The following is a 22,229-nucleotide window of genomic DNA, read 5'->3' as shown; positions in this document are numbered from 1 at the left end:
TGCTAAATGTTGGGACTGATGGGCACTGAAATCTGGGTGGTATTTGATGGTTGACTGTTAAGTTTTATGTAGTTGAAAGAGTGTTGGGATTTCCACCCGTCTGTTTATTGCGAGCCAAGGCAGCCGCTTTCATTCATTCAATGAACGTGCGCTGTGCTGTAAATACATGGAAACCTTATTGTGTAGCCAAGTAGCCTAAATTGAGTTAATTTTTTATTTTGCCTGATTTACTTTTTATTAAATTCGTAGGCTGGAATGCCTCACGGCAACAATTGTGTTTAAATGTATACTGCTTCAGCCTTGGGCAAGCTACTTAGAAGGAGGCGGCAAGTGACTGGTAGCTTGAGAGCAACGTGTTGGAGACCCATGGTGTAGGACAACGACTTTTCATTGGTAACAGTATAAAACCAACCAACAATATAAACTATAAAGAAGATTTTAGTTAAATCGAAACAATGTCTTCTAGTGCTCATGGACTGGTAGCCCTACTGGTAGGCAATATTTCCCCCGGCTTGTATTTGGGGGCCGGCCTTTATTTGTCCGAATTGGCCACGCCCCTGGCTATTATCCGAGGCCCGGCTTCAAATAGAATCCCGGACACAATTTGAGGATTTACTGTATTTACAGTCCTCCCTTACCCCAAAGAGTATAGATTACTCCACATTTCTCTGAAATGTACATCCCAATAAAGTATTCCAAAAACAATTTTACCATTATTTTCAGTACATTATCCTGGAAATAAATGTAATGCAGAAAAACAAATGTAAATGATGAATGTTCAATGATGTATGTTCATGGTTCCATGAATAACACAGATTATTTTAGTATAATAATGGTTTGCAGATGTGACAAAGAACAGGAAGGGTTTTATCTGGAACTTTTGTCAGTGTAAGAGTGGAAATGTGCATTTTTACATTTACTGAAGTGGTCCTCTTCCACCTCATTGACAGTAATCAGAAATATTGTGCCATTATTTGAAACAAATATTAAAGCAGCCTGCTTATTTATATTTTGCGGTAAATAATTAAGTGTGTTGAACATAAGAGACAGTGGACCATTTGGGAAATATTCATGCAAGATTTAAATATTTTTAAAATATACTTGTGAGGTTGGTGTAAGTTTGAAACATGTTTCTGGGAATGAATGTTTTCTCTGACTCGTCGTCATGATCACAATGATCACAAACCGAATACTGTAGAGGCTCAACAGCCTTACAGCCTGCAGGTTAGCAGGTGACTCTAAAAGGTATATAAAAGAATATACAAGAATTAACCAGCATCTATTAGCATGAATTAGACCAAAATAACAGAACACTTCAGTGATATTTATAACAGAAACCCTGAGTTTCACTTCATACAGCAGGGTTCATTCCAGGCCTCTCTGCTGTAGCTCTGTGTGATAAAGGGGAAGAGGTTTTTGTGTGGCTCTCCCCTCACTCTCCCTCACTGTGTGTCTCTGGCACAGTAATACACAGCAGTGTCTTCAGCTGTCAGGCTGTTCATCTGTAAATACAGTTTGTTGTTGGAGTCGTCTCTGGAGATGGTGAATCTTCCCTGAACAGACGGGGAATAGTAGATGGGTGAACTAGATGTGCCAATAGTGGCAACCCACTCCAGTCCCTTCCCAGGAGCCTGTCTGACCCAGCCCATCCAGGAGCTGCTGAATGTGAACCCAGAGGCTGTGCAGGTCAGTTTGTGGGATTCTCCAGGCTTTTTAACTGCTGGTTCAGACTCAATCAGTGTCTGACATTCAACACCTGTGAAAGTAACAAAGATTTAGTACTCTACAACATCTGAAGTAAGAATTCAGTTAAAATGAAATAAATTAAAACATACTTGTAAAGACCACTGTAATCAGAAGCAGGCTGGTTATAACAGTCATGGTGAAAGTCTTTGACTGCAGTCTGTGATGATAGTCCTACAGTCAGTCTCCAACAACAGTCCCTCCTCAGTGCAGAGAGGTAAATGTAGAACAAAGAGCTCAGAGTTTGCATCAACTCCTCCTCACTGGGCGGGCAGATTTCACACTGTTTATGAAGATCTTCACATTATGCAGAAGTCCAGAATACCCAAACTGGCCTCAAACTGGACCTCCACCCCACCTCTATCTTTTCAGACAGAAGAGTGTTTAGCTGCTTAATGACAGTACACTCAAAGCTGTGCTTATGGGAGATGTGTGACCCTCCTCTTAAAATCACACTTAAAAATTTTCTGGCCGATTGTACCCTGTTTTTTCCTCAATCCTCCACGTACTGCTGAGGACTCACCACTACAACCCTGCCCCCTGGTGGGCAGAAGGAGTGCAACACCGCTTCTTCAGGCCGTGCCCTCTCAAGCCCCAGACTGTGATTCCAGAGGGCTTAGGGGTGTATGTGGTGATCCTCCCTGCAAAATCCCCCCCCCCACCTGCCCAGTAACCTGTAACATTACAAATATTTCAAATAATGAATATAAATATGATATAAATTGGCAGGTATTATAGGTATAAACAGTTGCGATGCCATTATTTTTTTAAAATATTACCATCGACGGGTGTTCCATGTAATAACAGAACTGGAATGAAGGTATTTCCTGTTTTTCAGAAATAGAGCTACGTCATATATAGAGCCAGGTGCAGGATAGTGTAAGAACTGCAAAGGGAGAGAGAAAGAGCTCAAAATACAGAAACAGTGTCTGCATTGTTCAAAACATTTTGTCGTATTTACAGAAAATCTGATTCATGCATTGTGCTTTGCTTGCTGTTTAGCCAATTTCTGATTACATTTATGACATGGTTCAAGCACTGCAGCTCAATATGAAGACTCAGGAAAATCCCAAACTTCCCACAATTCCACAGGACACCCCCTTTGCACACTGGTCACAGGGTCCCCTCTGTGGGACAAAGACAGGCTGCTGGCTGATGTGTCTGAAGCAGAATTCCAGCACTGCTGTAACGTCCCTCATGTGCTTCCAGGAGACCTTCACTGAGGTGGGGGACAGCAGATGACCAATTCCAGCAGAGCCTTTAGTGTGTGACTGACACATTCACTATTTCAAGCTTTTTAACGGCTGGTTCACACACAGGCCCGGATTCAACACTCATCTTCCCGGAATTCAGAAATCACCCAAATATGGAAGCTGTTCCATGCCACATTTCCATTTATGAAATGACCATGATAATGAAAACTCAAGACACAAATGAACAAAAGGCCATATCGTAAATTTTGAAAATTCAGCATGAATTAATAAAAGACTGCATGCAATTGGATTAAAGCAGTGTTTATTTGGTTTCAAAAAGACCCACCTTGTATAATTCGTTACCACCACGTTAGTTCTTTATTGTTCCATTTATCATTCATCACGACTGCATACAAATGTCAATCAAAAGCCACGCCCATGGATACAGATCCATGTTTCAGCTCCTGATGTTTTCTTCAGGCTTCTTGAACCGTTGACAATTTGTCAATTTGTCAATTGTCTTGGAAAAACGGATGTGTTTCTTGAGGGCTCAAGTGCACACTGGTGACACCTGCTGGTGGAATAATGTACAGCTGCCGAATAATGACGTGCCACTTGCCGGAGCACAGAGGCGCAGAATATCCATTATGAGGAGCACTGCTGCCCCCTCCTGCAGCAAGAATACCCCAAATAGCACAATGACTGTACATAAATGCTATTATAAGCTATAGCAAACACAAGGCTAATCAGATATCATATAAATTACAAAGTGCAGCAAGGATTGTATCTAGAACTTTTATTTGCATACAGTGAAGATTTACTCATTTACAAAGACAATCGTAAAGAAATTGTACTGAGCCAGATCTCTTTTAATTGAGTGTCAATAATTAACTCCATACCTCTAGAATTTAGTAATTAAGTGTGACAGAAATTCTTCACACATTTTATGTATAAATAACTAACTAAATAAGGCTTTCATGAAGCATATACTCTACATCACCTTTGACATGTTCATAATGCATTCATTACCGGTTCATTAATGGCATCATGAAACTAAATGTTAGTGACATTCATGGACTCCATCGATGCAGCTGGATTATCAGTCCAGGAAAAGCCTTCTGAATGAGTACAATGCAGTAGGGAATTGAACCTACAACTTTTGAGTTCCAAACATAGGTCCCAAACTGGTATTCCATTGATATATTTTAATTAATGTTCTGGTTATATGGGGTGCAGACTTCAGTGAGCTCTTCAATGTTTGTGGTCTACCACTACACTCATCAGGGAGGGTTTTTGTACAGCCCTGCTGTAGCTTTGCTGCACTGTGTGTATCGGGCACAGTAATACACAGCTGTGTCTCCAGTCTGCAGGCTGCTCCCTTGTAAAGACACTGTGTTACTGGAGGTGTCTCTGGAGATGGTGAACTTGTTTTTTAGTGAATCTTTATAAGCAGTGCTTCCACTGCCAAAGACACGTCCAACCCACTCCAGAGCTTTCCCTGCTGGCTGTCGGATCCAGTCTGTACAGTAGCTGCTCAGTCAGTCAGGGAATACCCAGAGACTTTACAGGAGATGGTCAGAGAGTGTCCTGGAGTTACAACCATAGCTGGCTGTGTGAGTTCAACACAGTGACCATCTGTGTTAAAGATGAAAAGGATAATTATTAGAAATGTGTTAGAAATGCATTAGGTACTTGGTACAATATTTAAAGAGACATTTAAATAAAAAAGTTAATATTAGTCTATGAAATCTGAAAATACAAAAATAATTTATGCACACTTACAAGATAAAATCCCAAGTAACACTGCTAATGCTGCAATAGCTCCCATTATCACACACAGATCTCCCTCTCTGTCTTACAGGTGATGCTCCTGTGTTGGGAGGAGAATTCTCAGGGGCTTTTATAGGAAATACTGTGGACTGAATTTGTTTAATCTCCCGGGGTTGGAGGAAGAAAAAAACAAGATAAATTCAGAGGGTCAGAATATCCATTATGCTGCCCCCTCCTGGGGGGTAATTGAAACAGCAGATTAGCTAATTGGTCAAGTTTTATACAGATTTACCAGGAAGCCTGTCGGACTTTTTGTCCAAGTGTCCAATGATAATGTACTCAATTACAATCATCCTTTACCCCAAAGACTATAGATAACTCCATGTATAGTATAAAAGAACACATTTGAGATTTCCAAATATTCATTTTCCAAAAGATTTAATTTTACAGAGACATTTTTGTATTTAATTTTTAACAAGTAATATATTACTGTCAGCAATTGACTAATTTTTACAAAAAAACTTCAGAAGCAAGGAGCCAACCAAAGTCTGCAGAAGAACTGTGGCAACTTTTCCAACACGCTTGGAACAACCTCCCTGCTGATTGTCTTATAGAATTGCAGGACATCTCAGGGAAGTGATGTAGTTTTAACGCCGAATCCTGAAAAACAAATGTAAATACTGGCAAATTTCATGTTCATGAATAACACAGACACTTTTAGTCTAAAATGTGTTGTGTTAATGGTAAGAGTGGTAAAGTTACCATTTACATAAGTGGTCCTCTTTCACCTCAATGACAGTAATAAGTAACATTGTGCCATTAAGCCAACACAGTTTAAACAAATATGAAAGCAGCTTGCTTGTTTATATATGCACTTGTAAGTCGCTTTGGATTAAAAGCGTCTGCCAAATGACTAAAATGTAAAATGTAAATGTAAAATATTTTATAGTAAATTAACATATAGTGTGGTGTGTTGAACGTAAGAGACAGTGGACCATTTGGGAAACATTTATGCAATGTTTACAGGATTTTTAAAGAGGTTGGTGTAAGTATGAAACATGTTTCTGTGAATGTAAGTTTTTGAATATATATTAAAAACTTTGAAACTTTTGAATATAATATAGTCAAGAAAGAACAGCAATACAGTCTGCAGGTTAGCAGAAGGGTATTTAATGTCCAAGAATTATCAGGCATATAGTATGAACGAAAACAAAAGAACAAAACACTTCAGTGATATTCATAACAGAAACCCTGAGTTTCACTTCATACAGCAGAGTTCATTCCAGGGCTCTCTGCTGTAGCTCTGTGTGATAAAGGGGAAGAGGTTTTTGTGCGGCTCTCCCCTCACTCTCTCTCACTGTGGGTCTCTGGCACAGTAATACACAGCAGTGTCTTCAGCTGTCAGGCTGTTCATCTGTAAATGCAGCTTGCTGTTGGAGTCGTCTCTGGAGATGGTGAATCTTCCCTGAACAGACTGGGCATAATATCTAGTGCTGCTATACTGATATCCCAACCACTCCAGTCCCTTCCCAGGAGCCTGTCTGACCCAGCCCATCCAGTAGCTGCTGAATGTGAACCCAGAGGCTGTACAGGTCAGTGTGTGAGAGTCTCCTGGTCTCTTTACCACCGCTTCAGATTCTGTCAGGACAATCTCACACTGAACACCTGTAATTAAAATAAAAATTAGATTTTATCTGTGGAACATGGAAGAAGCAGAGAGAAAAGGAGAGAGAGAGAGAGAGAGAGAGAGAGAGAGAGAGACCTGAGAGAGTGAGAGCTGTGAGGAGCAGCAGGGCTGGTAGGAGCTTCATGGCTGCAGGAGAGAAGGAGGAGTGCTGAGTTAAAGTACAGACTGAGTCCCACTGACTGCTGCTCTGCTTCTCACACTGACACTGGCTCCATTTAAAGCTGTGGGAGGTTTGCACTGCACCCTCCTCTAGGGGAGGGCAGAGTGAGGGCTGCTGCTGATCACACTCACTCCAGTTTAGAAGCAGCAGCACAGGGAACTCACAGGTGCTGCACAGAAACATAGTGTTCATCACATTCAGTTCAACACACATTCATTTCTGTAACCCTGCACAGAAACATAGTGTTCATCACATTCAGTACAACACACATTCATTTCTGTAACCCTGCACAGAAACATAGTGTTCATCACATTCAGTACAACACACATTCATTTCTGTTACCCTGCACAGAAACATAGTGTTCATCACATTCAGTACAACACACATTCATTTATGAAACCCTGCACAAAAATGAAGTGTACATTAATAGTGATATTAATATTTATATTGACAGTGAGGAGACTAAATCTATATCTACATATTCACTCACACACTCATACCTATGGGCAATTTAGACTCTCCAATCAGCCTAACCTGCATGTCTTTGGACTGTGGGAGGAAACCGGAGTACCCGGAGGAAACCCACGCAGACACAGGGAGAACATGCAAACTCAGCACAGAGAGGCCCCAGCCGACGGAGATTCCAACCCAGGACCTCCTTGCTGTGAGGCATAAATCAGTAACAGTAATATTCAATTAATTATATTGTTTCCGAATGAAAGCTCATGTAATTATGGCACATATTTCTACACAATGGATTACATTCCATTTTGGTCACTTGAAACTGACTAAAAAATAAATATAAGTTAAGAAGAGTCCTTGCTTATTTGTCTTGTTTCTGGAATCTTATCCTGTTTAAAGTCAAACCAAATGCACAAAAAAACATATCTTGCAAGGTTTGGGTTTACATGAAAAAATAAATTAGGTGACCTGAATAAATAAATATATCTTTTCAGATTCAGATTTTCAAATGAATAAATCTTCTATTATTTTCTAATCATTCTAATCTGTCATGAAATAACTTGGATTGCCATAATTTGGATCCTTCCCCTGAAAATATGAAGGCTGCTCTTCTCCGAAATGTGTGCATGAACCCATAATGAATATGCATAAACCCATAGCAATATGGGCCACAATATATATGATGTATAACCATATGTTCTGTATGAATCATAAACAAAATAAAGTTTACATTTCATTGCATTTAATAAACAATACCATTGGGTGCATATCATAACTACATGCTTCATTTATTGTAGCTTTGGATGAGAGCATCTGCTAAATTACTTAATATACTGTTTATATCACTTCGACACACCCAGGGTGGGTTCAAACCAGCAACCATCCAACTCCCAGATGACTGCTCTTACCTCCTGAGTCAATGTCCCCCCAATATTTGCATAACTATACATAATGTAAACTATACAAAAACCCATTACAACATGGTCACAATTTATATGATTTAGAAGCAGATATTGTCTTTATGAATCATAAGCAATGCCATCGGGTGCATATCATAACCATATTTTACTATTGAGAGAATAATTGAAACTGTTAATGTTCAGCTTTTGTTTCTCCAAAAATGCATTCCAATCTCATTAATATGAATGGGGACAAGCTTTGTATGGTTGAAAGTTATTCATGTCGAAATGTGTATTAAATAAACCATAAAAATGTTGTACCCAAATTTTATATGAATCTTTAATTGAAAAACAGCATTGTTCTTTTATTCATTCATTAGATCCAGTTCTCTGCTGTAGCTCTGTGTGATAAAGGGGAAGAGGTTTTTGTGCGGCTCTCCCCTCACTCTCTCTCACAGTGCGTCTCTGGCACAGTAATAAACAGCAGTGTCTTCAGCTGTCAGGCTGTTCATCTGTAAATACAGCTGGTTCTTGCTGTTGTCTCTGGATATAGAGAATCTTCCCTCTACAGACGTGGCATAATATTTGGAGGCACTGTCATATCTGATGTTAGCAACCCACTCCAGCCTCTTCCCAGGAGCCTGTCTGATCCAGCCCATCCAGTAGCTGCTGAATGTGAACCCAGAGGCTGTACAGGTCAGTTTGTGGGATTCTCCAGGCTTTTTAACTGCTGGTTCAGACTCAGTCAGTGTCTGACATTCAACACCTGTGAAATGAAGAATGACATAGATATGACAATGAACAACATGACAAATACAATTTTAGTGAAAATAAAATGAATGGCAGATTAAAACATACTTGTAAAGACCACTGTAATCAGAAGCAGGCTGGTTATGACAGTCATGGTGAAAGTCTTTGGCTGCAGTCTGTGATGATAGTCCTACAGTCAGTCTCCAACAACAGTCCCTCCTCCCTTCAGTGCAGAGAGGTAAATGTAGAAGGAAGAGCTCAGAGTTTGCATCAACTCCTCCTCACTGGGTGGGCAGATCTCACACTGTTTAAATAGAGCAGTCAGAGCTGTAGACGGGGCTCAGATCATATAGCAGTTATGAGTTTTATCCATCATTACAGCCGTGTGTCTCTCTTCCATGGCTGATGACTACATTATTATTCATCGTGAATCCAGGGAGTTTCCTGGCAGGTGAGGGTGGGAGAGTGGAGCCAGGAGCTCCCCAGTACTCAGTACATCACAAGTGACTCTAATGAGAGTGTTGAACACAGACAGCATAGGACCACACCGTATAGAAAGCACGCTGATATCCAGTGGTAAACACTAGACCCTGCATGTGTAACACTTACAAACAGAAACCGTCCACCAACATTACAGTAGAATGTGTCAGTAATAGATTTTTGATAATACTTACTCAATGTTGCCACAACTTATTCACAGAATATGTGAGCATCTACAAAGTGATTGTAATATAATTTAATTAGTCTTATAATTACTGCTCATATGCCAGCATCGGCATTGTGTTAAAAGGCTTCAAAGCATAATTTAATTAATCATGAAAATACATTTACTAGATTTCTTTCTCAAATGTATGGTGAATTTTGTAAAGGTGTGGTAGTTGGGATTGGGTGTTTTTTTATGGACTTATTAAGTATTCAACATTATGGCATTCTGGAGTGTGTTTTACAGCAGAACTCATCAGGGAGGGTTTTTGTACAGCCCTGCTGTAACTTTGCTGCATTGTGTGTCTCGGGCACAGTAATACACAGCTGTGTCTCCAGTCTGCAGGCTGCTCCCTTGTAAAGACACTGTGTTACTGGAGGTGTCTCTGGAGATGGTGAACTTGTTCTTGAGTGAATCTTTATAAACAGTGCCTCCATTATGCCATATAGCTCCAATCCACTCCAGAGCTTTCCCTGCAGGCTGTCGGATCCAGTGTGTGTGAGCGCTGCTCACTGAATATGAGACTTTACAGGAGATGGTTAAAGCCTGTCCTGGTTTTACTATCATAGAGCCTGGCTGTGTGAGTTCAACAGAGTGACTGTCTGTGGAGACAGAAATAAGAAAGATATGTATCTCAGTAAGCAATATAATCATAGAAATAAATAGAAAACATGGAGAAAGAATATATGTATATATTTAATATTTACATGATATTTAAAGTAAATAAAACTGGAAACAGAAAATATTAATACAGCATGGTCACTTACAAGATAAAGTTCCCAGTAACACTGCTAATGCTACAATAGCTCCCATTGTCACACACAGATCTCCCCCTCTGTCTTACAGGTGATGCTCCTGTGTTGGGAGGAGAATTCTCAGGGGCTTTTATAGGAAATACGATGGGCTGAATTTATTTAAATCTCTGGGGGTTGGAGGATGGAGAAAAACAAGATAAATTCAGAGGGTCAGAATATCCATTATAAGGAGCACTGCTGCCCCCTCCTGGAGGATAATTAAAACAGCAGATCAGCACGCTGCTCAAGTTTAATTCATGAACTACAGATTTACCAAGAAGCTTGTATCTGGACTTTTTGTAAGTGTACAATGATATTGTACTTATTTACAGTCCTCCTTTACCCCAAAGAGTATAGATAACTCCACATATCTCTGAAATCTGCATACCAGTGAAGTAAACCATTTTCCCTGATTTTCAGTTCATTATCCTGGAAATAAATGTAATGCAGAAAAACAAATGTAAAACAGCTGATTTTATGTGTATGTTTGTGTTTCCCTGAATAACACAGATGATTTTAGCATCAAATGTGTTGCTTTCATGGTTTGCAGATATGACAGAGAACAGGAAGGATTTTATCTGCACCTTTTTTGTCAGTGTAAGAGTGGTAATGTGCACATTTACATTTACAGAAGTGGTCCTCTTTCACCTCAATCACAGTAATAAGAAATATTGCATCATTAAGCCAATCCCGTTCAAACAACATTAAAGCAGCCTGATTATATTTTGCAGGAAATAAAAATATAGTGTGTTGAACATAAGAGACAGTGGACCATTTGGGAAATATTGATGCAAGATTTAAATATTTTTAAAATATACTTGTGAGGTTGGTGTAAGTTTGAAATATGTTTCTGGCAATGTACGTTTTCTCTGACTCGTCATCATGATGACAATGATCACAAACCAAATATTGTAGAGGCACAACAGCCTTACAGCCTGCAGATTAGCAGGTGACTCTAAAAGATATATAAATGATGTCCAAGAAGTAACCAGCATCTATTAGCATGAATTAGGCCAAAAGAACAGAACACTTCAGTGATATTTATAACAGAAACCCTGAGTTTCACTTCATACAGCAGAGTTCATTCCAGGGCTCTCTGCTGTAGCTCTGTGTGATGAAGGGGAAGAGGTTTTTGTGCGGCTCTCCCCTCACTCTCTCTCACTGTGTGTCTCTGGCACAGTAATACACGGCAGTGTCTTCAGCTGTCAGGCTGTTCATCTGTAAATACAACTTGCTGTTGGAGTCGTCTCTTGCCATACCACGTGCTGCCACCACCACCACTACTGATACTGGCCACCCACTCCAGCCCCTTCCCAGGAGCCTGTCTGACCCAGTTCATATAGTAGCTGCTGAATGTGAACCCAGAGGCTGTACAGGTCAGTGTGTGGGATTCTCCAGGCTTTTTTTTCTCCAGTCTCTCTTCCATGGCTGATGGCTGCATTATTATTCATAGTGAATCCAGGGAGTTTCCTGGCAGGTGAGGGTGGGAGAGTGGAGCCAGGAGCTCCCCAGTACTCAGTACATCATAAGTCACTCTAATGAGAGTGTCCAACACAGACAGCATGGGACCACTCAGTACAGAAATCACCCTGATACCCAGTGGTAAACACTGGAGCCTGCGTGTGTAACACTTACAAACAGAAACTTTCTTCACTGTGGAACTTGTCAGTAATATGTTTTTAAATTAACTTAATCTCTGTTGCTATGACTGATCCAAAGAATAATATGATCTGTTCAGTTCTAAAATGCAGGACGAAAGTTATATATTACTATATATCAACTTCAGAGCATCTAAAGAATGATTGTAATGGAATTTATTGTATTTAATTTGTGTCATAATTACGGCTCATCTTCCAGCATAGCCATTGTGTTCAGAGGATTCAAAGCATAATGTTCTTATTCAACGAAATGCATGTAATAAAATCTCAAATGTATGAATATAATGGAATTGAATGTATTTAATTTGTGTCATAATTGCTGCTCATCTACCATAGTCATTGGCTTCAAATGGCTACCATGGTGCAATGGCTTCAAAGTATAATTTTCTTATTCAACAAAATGCATTGGATAGATTTCTTTTCTCGAATGTATGATGAATGGTGTATAGATGTAGTAGTTGGGATGGGGAATTATTTTTGAATGTACTTATTAAGTATTCCACATTACGGTTTTATGGTATGTGTTTTACTGCAGAACTCATCAGGGTGGGTTTTTGTACAGCCCTGCTGTAGCTTTGCTGCACTGTGTGTCTCGGGCACAGTAATACACAGCTGTGTCTCCAGTCTGCAGGCTGCTCCCTTGTAAAGACACTGTGCTGCTGGAGGTGTCTATAGAGATGGTGAACTTGCTCTTCAGAGAATCCTTGTAATACGAAGTCCCACCTCCGTGCATACTTCCAATCCACTCCAGAGCTTTCCCTGCAGGCTGTCGGATCCAGCCTGTAAAGTAGCCTGTCAGTGAATACCCAGAGACTTTACAGGAGATGCTCAGAGACTCTCCTGGTTTTACTATCATAGAGCCTGGCTGTGTGAGTTCAACACAGTGACCATCTGTGGAGACAGATATAGGAAAGATATGTATCTCATTAAGCAATATAATTCTAGAAATAAACAGAAAACATCAAGAAAAAAAAAAATACATACAAAGTACATAATATTTAAAGTAAGTAAAACTGGAAAACATCACCAAATAATTGTATTTCCTGGAGGAGAATTAAAACAGCAGATCAGCAAGCCGCTCCTGTTTAATTCATTCATTCATTCATTCAATCATTATCTTAACCCACTTATCCTGAACAGGGTCGCAGGGGGGCTGGAGCCTATCCCAGCATTCATTGGGCGAAAGGCAGGAATACACCCTGGACAGGTCGCCAGTCCATTGCAGGGCACACACACCATTCACTCACACACTCATAACTAAGGGCAATTTAGACTCTCCAATCCGCCTAACCTGCATGTCTTTGGACTGTGGGAGGAAACCAGAGCACTCGGAGGAAACCCACGCAGACACGGGGAGAACATGCAAACTCCACACAGAGAGGCCCTGTCCGACGGGGATTCGAACCCAGGACCTCCTTGCTGTGAGGCAGCAGTGCTACCCACTGCACCATCCGTGCTGCCTGCATTAAGTACTTGTTACAATATTTCAAGAGACATTTAAATAAAAAAGTTTATATTATTCAATGAAATCTGAACATTCTTCAAAATGTAAATACTGAAAATACTAAAACAAATAGGCACACGTACAAGATAAAATCCCTAGTAACACTGCTAATGCTACAATAGCTCCCATTGTCACACACAGATCTCCCCCTCTGTCTTACAGGTGATGCAGGGGTTTTTATAGGAAATACTGTGGACTGAATTTGTTTAAATCTCTGGGGGTTGGAGGATGGAGAAAAACAAGATAAATTCAGAGGGTCGGAATATCCATTATGAGGAGCACTGCTGCCCCCTCCTGGAGGGTAATTGAAAAAGCAGATTAGCTAATTGGTCAAGTTTTATTCATTAACTACAGATTTACCAAGAAGCTTGGAGGACTTTTTGTCCAAGTGTCCAATGATAATGTACTCAATTACAATCATCCTTTACCCCAAAGAGTATAGATAACTCCATGTATAGTATAAAAGAACACATTTGAGATTTCCAAATATTCATTTTCCAAAAGATTTAATTTTACAGAGACATTTTTGTATTTAATTTTTAACAAGTAATATATTTGGGCTGAATTTGTTTAAATCTCTGAGGGTTAGAGGAAGGAGAAAAACAAGATAAATTCAGAGGGTCAGTCGATCAGTAGCAAGGCTAATGGGGTAAATTCAGAATTAATGTTCACGGAGTTATGATTTAAATATAAGATATTATATAGATGCACAAAGCACAAAGCTCCTACCAGCCCTCAATCTTCTAATTTTATTTGCATCCAGTAAAGATTTTCTCATTTACAAAGACAATCGTAAAGACATCAGGCAGACGTCATCAGGGTGGGTTTTTGTACAGCCCTGCTGTAGCTTTGCTGCACTGTGACCCTCGGGCACAGTAATACACAGCTGTGTCTCCTGTCTGCAGGCTGCTCCCTTGTAAAGACACTGTGTTACTGGAGGTGTCTCTGGAGATGGTGAACTTGTTTTTTAGAGAATCTTTATAAGCAGTGCTTCCATCATAGCAAATGATCCCAACCCACTCCAGAGCTTTCCCTGCAGGCTGTCGGATCCAGCCTGTACAGTAGGTGCTTGTGAGGGAATACCCAGAGACTTTACAGCTGATGGTCAGAGAGTGTCCTGGAGTAACAACCATAGAGCCTGGCTGTGTGAGTTCAACACAGTGACCATCTGTGTGAAAGATGAAAAGGACAATTATTAGAAATGTATGAGAAATGTATTAAGTAATGGAATTATCAAAAAGTGCTTGTTAAAATATTTAAGGAAAAAATAAAAAATATTTCATGAAAACTAATAATATTCTTCAAAATATGAATCCTGAAATATATTGCCAAAGATCCAAATTTGCACAATTACATGATAAAGTTCCCAGCAACACTGCTAATGCTGCTATAGGTTCCATTGTTATCTCCCTCTCTGTCTTACAGGTGATGCTCCTGTGTTGGGAGGAGAATTCTCAGGGGCTTTTATAGGAAATACTGTGGACTGAATTTGTTTAAATCTCTGGGGGTTGGAGGATGGAGAAAAACAAGATAAATTCAGAGGGTCGGAATATCCATTATGAGGAGCACTGCTGCCCCCTCCTGGAGGGTAATTGAAAAAGCAGATTAGCTAATTGGTCAAGTTTTATTCATTAACTACAGATTTACCAAGAAGCTTGGAGGACTTTTTGTCCAAGTGTCCAATGATAATGTACTCAATTACAATCATCCTTTACCCCAAAGAGTATAGATAACTCCATGTATAGTATAAAAGAACACATTTGAGATTTCCAAATATTCATTTTCCAAAAGATTTAATTTTACAGAGACATTTTTGTATTTAATTTTTAACAAGTAATATATTTGGGCTGAATTTGTTTAAATCTCTGAGGGTTAGAGGAAGGAGAAAAACAAGATAAATTCAGAGGGTCAGTCGATCAGTAGCAAGGCTAATGGGGTAAATTCAGAATTAATGTTCACGGAGTTATGATTTAAATATAAGATATTATATAGATGCACAAAGCACAAAGCTCCTACCAGCCCTCAATCTTCTAATTTTATTTGCATCCAGTAAAGATTTTCTCATTTACAAAGACAATCGTAAAGACATCAGGCAGACGTCTTTCAGTGTCAATAATGAACTACATGCCTTGAGAATGTAGTAATTCTTCACTCTATTTCATGTATAAGTTATAAATTAATGAAATAAATAAGGCTTTCATTAAACATATACTGTACATCACCTTTGACATGTTCATAATGCATTCATTACTGGTTCATTAATGGTATCCTGAACTAAATGCCAGTGACATTCATAAACTCCATTGATGCAGCTGGATTATCAGTCAGACAGTCCAGGAAAAGCCTTCTGAATGTGTACAATCCAGCTGGGAATCGAACCCACAACTTTTGAGTTCAAACACAGGTCCCAAACCCGTATGTCATTGACATATTTTAATTAATGTTCTGGTTATGTGGGGTGCAGACTTCACTGAGCTCTTCAATGTTTGTGTTCTACCACTACACTCATCAGGGTGGGTTTTTGTACAGCCCTGCTGTAGCTTTGCTGCACTGTGTGTATCGGGCACAGTAATACACAGCTGTGTCTCCAGTCTGCAGGCTGCTCCCTTGTAAAGACACTGTGCTGCTGGAGGTGTCTCTGGAGATGGTGAACTTGCTCTTCAGAGAATCTTTATAATATGTGCTTCCACTATGGCATATATACCCGATCCACTCCAGAGCTTTCCCTGCAGGCTGTCGGATCCAGCCTGTACAGTAGCTGCTGCTAGTCAGGGAATACCCAGAGACTTTACAGCTGATGGTCAGAGAGTGTCCTGGTGTTAAAACCATAGAGCCTGGCTGCGTCAGTTCAACACAGTTACCATCTGTGGAGACAGAAATAAAAAAGATGTTTGTGAGTGATATCAATGAGTAATATAATTACTGAATGAGACAGCACACAGTATTCAACTGTGGATATAAGCATTTTATATCAGCATGGTCACTTACAAGATAAAGTTCCCAGCAACACTGCTAATGCTACAATAGCTCCCATTGTCACACACAGATCTCACTCTGTCTTACAAGAGCAGATCAGCAAGCTGCTCAAGTTTTATTCATGATCTACAGATTTACCAAGATCTTTGTAGCTGGACTTCTTGGGTCCAAGGATAATGTGCTTATTTACAGTCCTCCCTTGCCCCAAAGAGTACAGACAACTCCACATATCTCTGAAATCTACATACCAATACAGAATTATGAAAACAAATTCCCCTTATTTTCAGTGCATTATACTGGAAATAGATGTAATGCTGAAAAACAAATGTAAAGGACGGCAGATTTCTGTCCATGTTTCCATGAATAACAGATGATTTTAGTATAATAATGGTTTGCAGATATGAGAAAGAACAAGATGGATTTTATCTGGACCTTTTGTCAGTGTAAGAGTGGTAAAGTGCACATTTACATTTACAGAAGTGGTCCTCTTCCACCTCAATGACAGTAATAAGAAAAATTGTCTCATTAAGCCAATCCAGTTCAAACAAACATGAAAGCAGCCTGCTTGTTTATATTTTGCAGAAAATAAAAATATAGTGCGTTGAACATAAGAGACAGTGAACCATTTGGGAAATATTTATGCAAGATGTAGATATTTTTTAAATATCCATGTGAGGTTGGTGTCAGTGTGAAACATGTTTCTGGCAATGTACGTTTTCTCTGACTCGTCATCCTGATCACAATGATCACAAACCGAATATTGTAGAGGCACAACAGCCTTATAGCCTGCAGATTAGCAGGTGACTCTAAAAGGTAAATAAATGATGCCCAAGAATGAACCAGTATCTATTAGCATGAATTGGGCCAAAAGAACAGAACACTTCAGTGATATTTCTAACAGAAACCCTGAGTTTCATTTCATATATCCATCCATCCATCCATCCATTATCTTAACCCGCTTATCCTGAACAGGGTCGCAGGGGGGCTGGAGCCTATCCCAGCATACATTGGGCGAAAGGCAGGAATACACCCTGGACAGGTCGCCAGTCCATCGCAGGGCACACACACCATTCACTCACACACTCATACCTACGGGCAATTTAGACTCTCCAATCAGCCTAACCTGCATGTCTTTGGACTGTGGGAGGAAACCGGAGTACCCGGAGGAAACCCACGCAGACACGGGGAGAACATGCAAACTCCGCACAGAGAGGCCCCGACCGATGGGGATTCGAACCCAGGACCTCCTTGCTGTGAGGCGGCAGTGCTACCCACTACACCATCCGTGCCGCCCATTTCATATAGCAGAATTAATTCCAGGGCTCTCTGCTGTATCTCTGTGTGATAAAGAGGAAGAGGTTTTTGTGCGGCTCTCCCCTCACTCTCTCTCACTGTGACTCTTTGGCACAGTAATACACAGCAGTGTCTTCAGCTGTCAGACTGTTCATCTGTAAATACAGCTTGCTGTTGGAGTCGTCTCTGGATACAGTGAATCTTCCCTGAACAGACTGGGAATAGCTGATGGGTGAACTCTGTGTACTAATATAAGCAATCCACTCCAGTGCCTTCCCAGGAGCCTGTCTGATCCAGTGCAGATATAAGCCACTGAATGTGAACCCAGAGGCTGTACATGTCAGTTTGTGGGATTCTCCAGGCTTTTTAACTGCTGGTTCAGATTCAGTCAGTGTCTGACATTTACCACCTGTGAAAGTAACAAAGATTTAGTACTCTACAACATCTGAAGTAAGAATTCAGTAAAAATGAAATGAATGGCAGATAAAACCATACTTGTAAAGAACACTGTAATGAGAAGCAGGCTGGTTATAACAGCCATGGTTAAAGTCTTTGACTGCAGTCTGTGATGATAGTCCAACAGTCAGTCTCCAACACCAGTCCCTCCTCCCTCAGTGCAGAGAGGTAAATGTAGAAGGAAGAGCTCAGAGTTTGCATCAACTCCTCCTCACTGGGTGGGCAGATCTCACACTGTTTAAATAGAGCAGTCAGAGCTGTAGACGGGGCTCAGATCATATAGCAGTTATAAGTATTATCCATCATTACAGCCGTGTGTCTCTCTTCCATGGCTGATGTCTGCATTATTATTCATAGTGAATCCAGGGAGTTTCCTGGCAGGTGAGGGTGGGAGAGTGGAGCCAGGAGCTCAGTACATCACAAGTCACTCTAATGAGAGTGTCCAACACAGACAGCATAGGACCACACCAGTGGAGGCTCCTCCATAGAGGTGGAGGAGGCCTGGCCTCCCCAATAATTTGAGAGAAGAGAGAGATTTAAAAAAAACAATAAATATATTTATTTTATTTTTTTATTTTAACAAAAAACATATTTTTTATTTTTTATATTCATATTATTTTAGTTTTGTTCATAAATCTAAATTTCCCCATGGCTAAAACCCAATATTGCAATTGTAAAGCAACAGGCCAGATTTCCCTATCAGTTTGTATTAAGGGAGGCCAGGCCTCCCCTAGGAAATTAGCTTTTCATAGAAGTCAATGTAATGCATTTTTTTTCATGCCAATATGTGATTGGCCAGATCACTGAAAATGGGTGGGCAACGGAGGCCTGGCCTCACCATGCATTGTGTCCAGGGCTGAAAGATTGACATTTTGTTCGTCCAATCACATGCTACTGGTTCATTTGGAATCAACTATGCTTTCCTTTCCTATTCAACACAGAAGCCATTTTGAGAATTCGCTAGTCACTTCAGTCAAACAAACACTCGCCATAGTGGCTACGAGTGTCCTATCAACTTGTGCTTTTCAGGAAATTTAGAGAACACCCCTGGCTATCATCCCTGGAGTTTATAGCTCATTAGCAACACTTTTGCTTAAAACTACCTCGGAAGTCGGCGAGATTCTAGCGCAATTTGAGATCTTGGGCTGGAGATATGCAGATTCCAGATACTAGGGAGTGAGAATGACATTCAATAGGTCATGTTAGACACCATTTGGGATTTATTGAACAGTTTTATTTTTAATGTAGTCCATTTCGTTTTATTACAAGTCAATTTAATAATCTTCCATATCAAATTACTGAATTGTTGCTCTGTGAGGAAATTCACTCTAAATACGAATAGAGTGCTGCCCTCTAGTGGATAACGTTAACGTTAGATAAAGCCAACTGGAACCATATTTTTACATATTTTATATTAAATATATTGAATAAAACTACCTATGATAAAGAAAGTGTTATCTTATCTTTTTTATATGCTAAACTTGATTAAATTGGTGATTACATGTTGAAGCTGTAGAAGAATGAAAAATGTAAGCTAAACAAAATTGTTTTTAACTACATAATTAAAATTCCTGCCTTTTACACATGTTCACTTGGCATTTATATTACATCCAAATGTCATTTCTCAGCTTAATTATCAGGCAGGCTCATAGACTTACAGCAATGTCATTTCTTCAGGAAGGCACAAGGCTAAGCTCTGCACAATGAATTTCATCAGCCAGAACTTTCTGACTGTAGCTTACACTCCAAATAGTATGCCTTTGGCCAGCACAAAGACAGATAAGAGAACAGGGAACATTCCATCGCGAGTGAAGTGAGCAAGCGGAAAAAAATGGCCTCCTCAATTCTGGAAGTCACCAGCCTCCACTGGACCACTCAGTACATGAATCACCCTGATATCCAGCCGTAAACTTTGGATGCTGTATGTCTGACACATGTCTACTTTTTTCCCAGTATTTTGATTCTGGTGATGCGTGTCAAGCACAGAGCCATAAACTGCCAATACCTACTCAACACAGGCAGTACTACATTTGATCAATCCTATGAGAAATTCAGCGAGCCAGAACATATATTATGAGGAGCACTTCTGCCCTCTACTGGAGAACTATTGAAAAATCAGGACAGGATGCTTGTTCTTCTATGGGAAAGACATCAGCTGATCTCATGATATTTGCAGTAAAAATATTCTCATTATATAACAAATACAGGTAGGTTTTAATCAGGACCTTTTGTTTGCATTCAGTGATATGACCTCTACAATGACAATACTAATAATAATAATGTCTGTAAGAAGCATTGATGAACTGGTAACACTCTTTATGATGTAAAACTAAATAAAGCTACTACATAAAGCATATGCTCCACCTTCATGAGATAAATAATACATTTTTTACACTTTCATTAATGCTTCCATACAGGAAACAGTCAGTGTTAAGTGTTAATGACATTTTTACATGCAGTCCATTTCTGCAGCTGAAGTCTTACTGATGCAAACGAGCATCATGTTCAGCGCTTGGATATCTATCTCCAGCGGGGAGCTGCACCTACAATTTCAGAGTTACAAGCTCTGCTCCCAAAACCCCACACGTCCCACAATTGCACAGGACAAAGAGGAATAAAGAGATCATGAGATAAATAGCCCCTCATTGCTCCAGGGGAGGATTGTCTCCTGCTTAGTCTAATCAACTGTACACTCTGGATAAGAGCGTCTGCCAAATGCCATTAATGTAATGAAGAAAATACTCTACATCACCTTTCACATGTTCATAATGCATGCATTACTGGTTCATTAATGGTATCATGAAACTAAATCTCAGTGACATTCATAAACGCCATTGATGCAGCTGGATTATCAGTCAGATAGTCCAAGAAAAGCCTTCTGAATGTGTACAATCCAGCTGGGAATTGAACCCACAACTTCTGAGCTCCAAACACAGGTCCCAAACCAGTATGCCATTTAAATATTTTTATTCATGTCCTGGTTATATGGGGTGCAGACTTCACTGAGCTCTTCAATGTTTGTGTTCTACCACTACACTCATCAGGGAGGGTTTTTGTACAGCTCTGCTGTAGCTTTGCTGCACTGTGACTCTCGGGCACAGTAATACACAGCTGTGTCTCCAGTCTGCAGGCTGCTCCCTTGTAAAGACACTGTGTTACTGGAGGTGTCTATAGAGATGGTGAACTTGTTCTTTAGAGAATCTTTATAAACAGTGGCTCCACCCGACCAATATCGCCCAATCCACTCCAGAGCTTTTCCTGCAGGCTGTCGGATCCAGTGTGTAGCATAGCTGCTATCAGTCAGGGAATACCCAGAGAGTTTACAGGAGATGGTCAGAGAGTGTCCTGGAGTTACAACCATAGAGCCTGGCTGTGTGAGTTCAACACAGTGACCATCTGTGGAGAAATAAATGAAAGACAATATGTATCTCATAAAGCAATTTAATCATAGAAATAAACAGAAAATAAAAACAAAATTAAATATATAATAATATATTTAATATTTCCATAATTTTGAAAGTTCGTAAAATTGGAAAACATTATCAAATAATTGGATTTAAAAATAGAACATTTTAATACAGCATAGTCACTTACAAGACAAAGTTCCCAGCAACACTGCTAATGCTACAATAGCTCCCATTGTCACACACAGATCTCCCTCTGTCTTACAGGTGATGCTCCTGTGTTGGGAGGAGAATTCTCAGGGGCTTTTATAGGAAATGCTGTGGGCTGAATTTGCTTAAATCTCTGGGGGTTGGAGGAAGGAGAAAAACAAGATAAATTTAGAGGCTCAGAATATCCATTATAAGGAGCACTGCTGCCCCCTCCTGGAGGAGAATTAAAACAGCAGACTGCTTCCACCAGCATGACTCTGGAATTTACATCAGTAATAAGTAATATTTGATTCATTATATTGTTTTCGAATTAAAGCTCATGTAATTATGATCCATATTTCTTCACACTGGAATACATTCCGTTTAGGTCACAAAAAAAAGAAGTTAAGAAGAGTCCTTCCATATTTATCCTGTTTGCCGAATCCTATCTTATCCTGGCAAAAAAGGAAAAACAGGGTACATTTTTTGCAATGGTTTGGGTTTCCATGAAAAATAATCTGGTGACCTCAATAAGTAAATATTTGAGTTTATTATATGTTTATTTTCAAATGAGTTTATATTTGACTT

General features: G+C 39.8%; 3 gene segments (V, D, J or C); all 3 read right to left on the bottom strand.

Moving 5' to 3' along the window:
• Positions 1-1,457: 1,457 nt before the first annotated feature.
• Positions 1,458-1,936, bottom strand: LOC133122381 (immunoglobulin heavy variable 3-21-like; the record flags this gene model as incomplete). The annotated part of the segment is given in 2 exon segments: positions 1,458-1,756; positions 1,836-1,936. Coding segments are annotated over 2 exon segments (345 nt in total), but the record flags the coding sequence as incomplete, so codon positions are not given.
• A 4,124-nt stretch (positions 1,937-6,060) lies between these two features.
• On the bottom strand, positions 6,061-6,563 carry LOC133122380 (immunoglobulin heavy variable 3-7-like). The segment is given in 2 exon segments: positions 6,061-6,371; positions 6,469-6,563. Coding segments are annotated over 2 exon segments (360 nt in total).
• An 8,668-nt stretch (positions 6,564-15,231) lies between these two features.
• On the bottom strand, positions 15,232-21,716 carry LOC133121404 (immunoglobulin heavy variable 4-38-2-like). The segment is given in 3 exon segments: positions 15,232-15,251; positions 15,885-16,187; positions 21,643-21,716. Coding segments are annotated over 3 exon segments (369 nt in total).
• Positions 21,717-22,229: the final 513 nt, after the last annotated feature.

This window comes from Conger conger, chromosome 2 (assembly GCF_963514075.1).
Source record: "Conger conger chromosome 2, fConCon1.1, whole genome shotgun sequence".
Taxonomy (NCBI): Eukaryota; Metazoa; Chordata; class Actinopteri; order Anguilliformes; family Congridae; genus Conger; species Conger conger.
The sequence above is the reverse complement of the archived record's forward strand: the minus strand, read 5'-3'. Positions and strand labels throughout refer to the sequence as shown.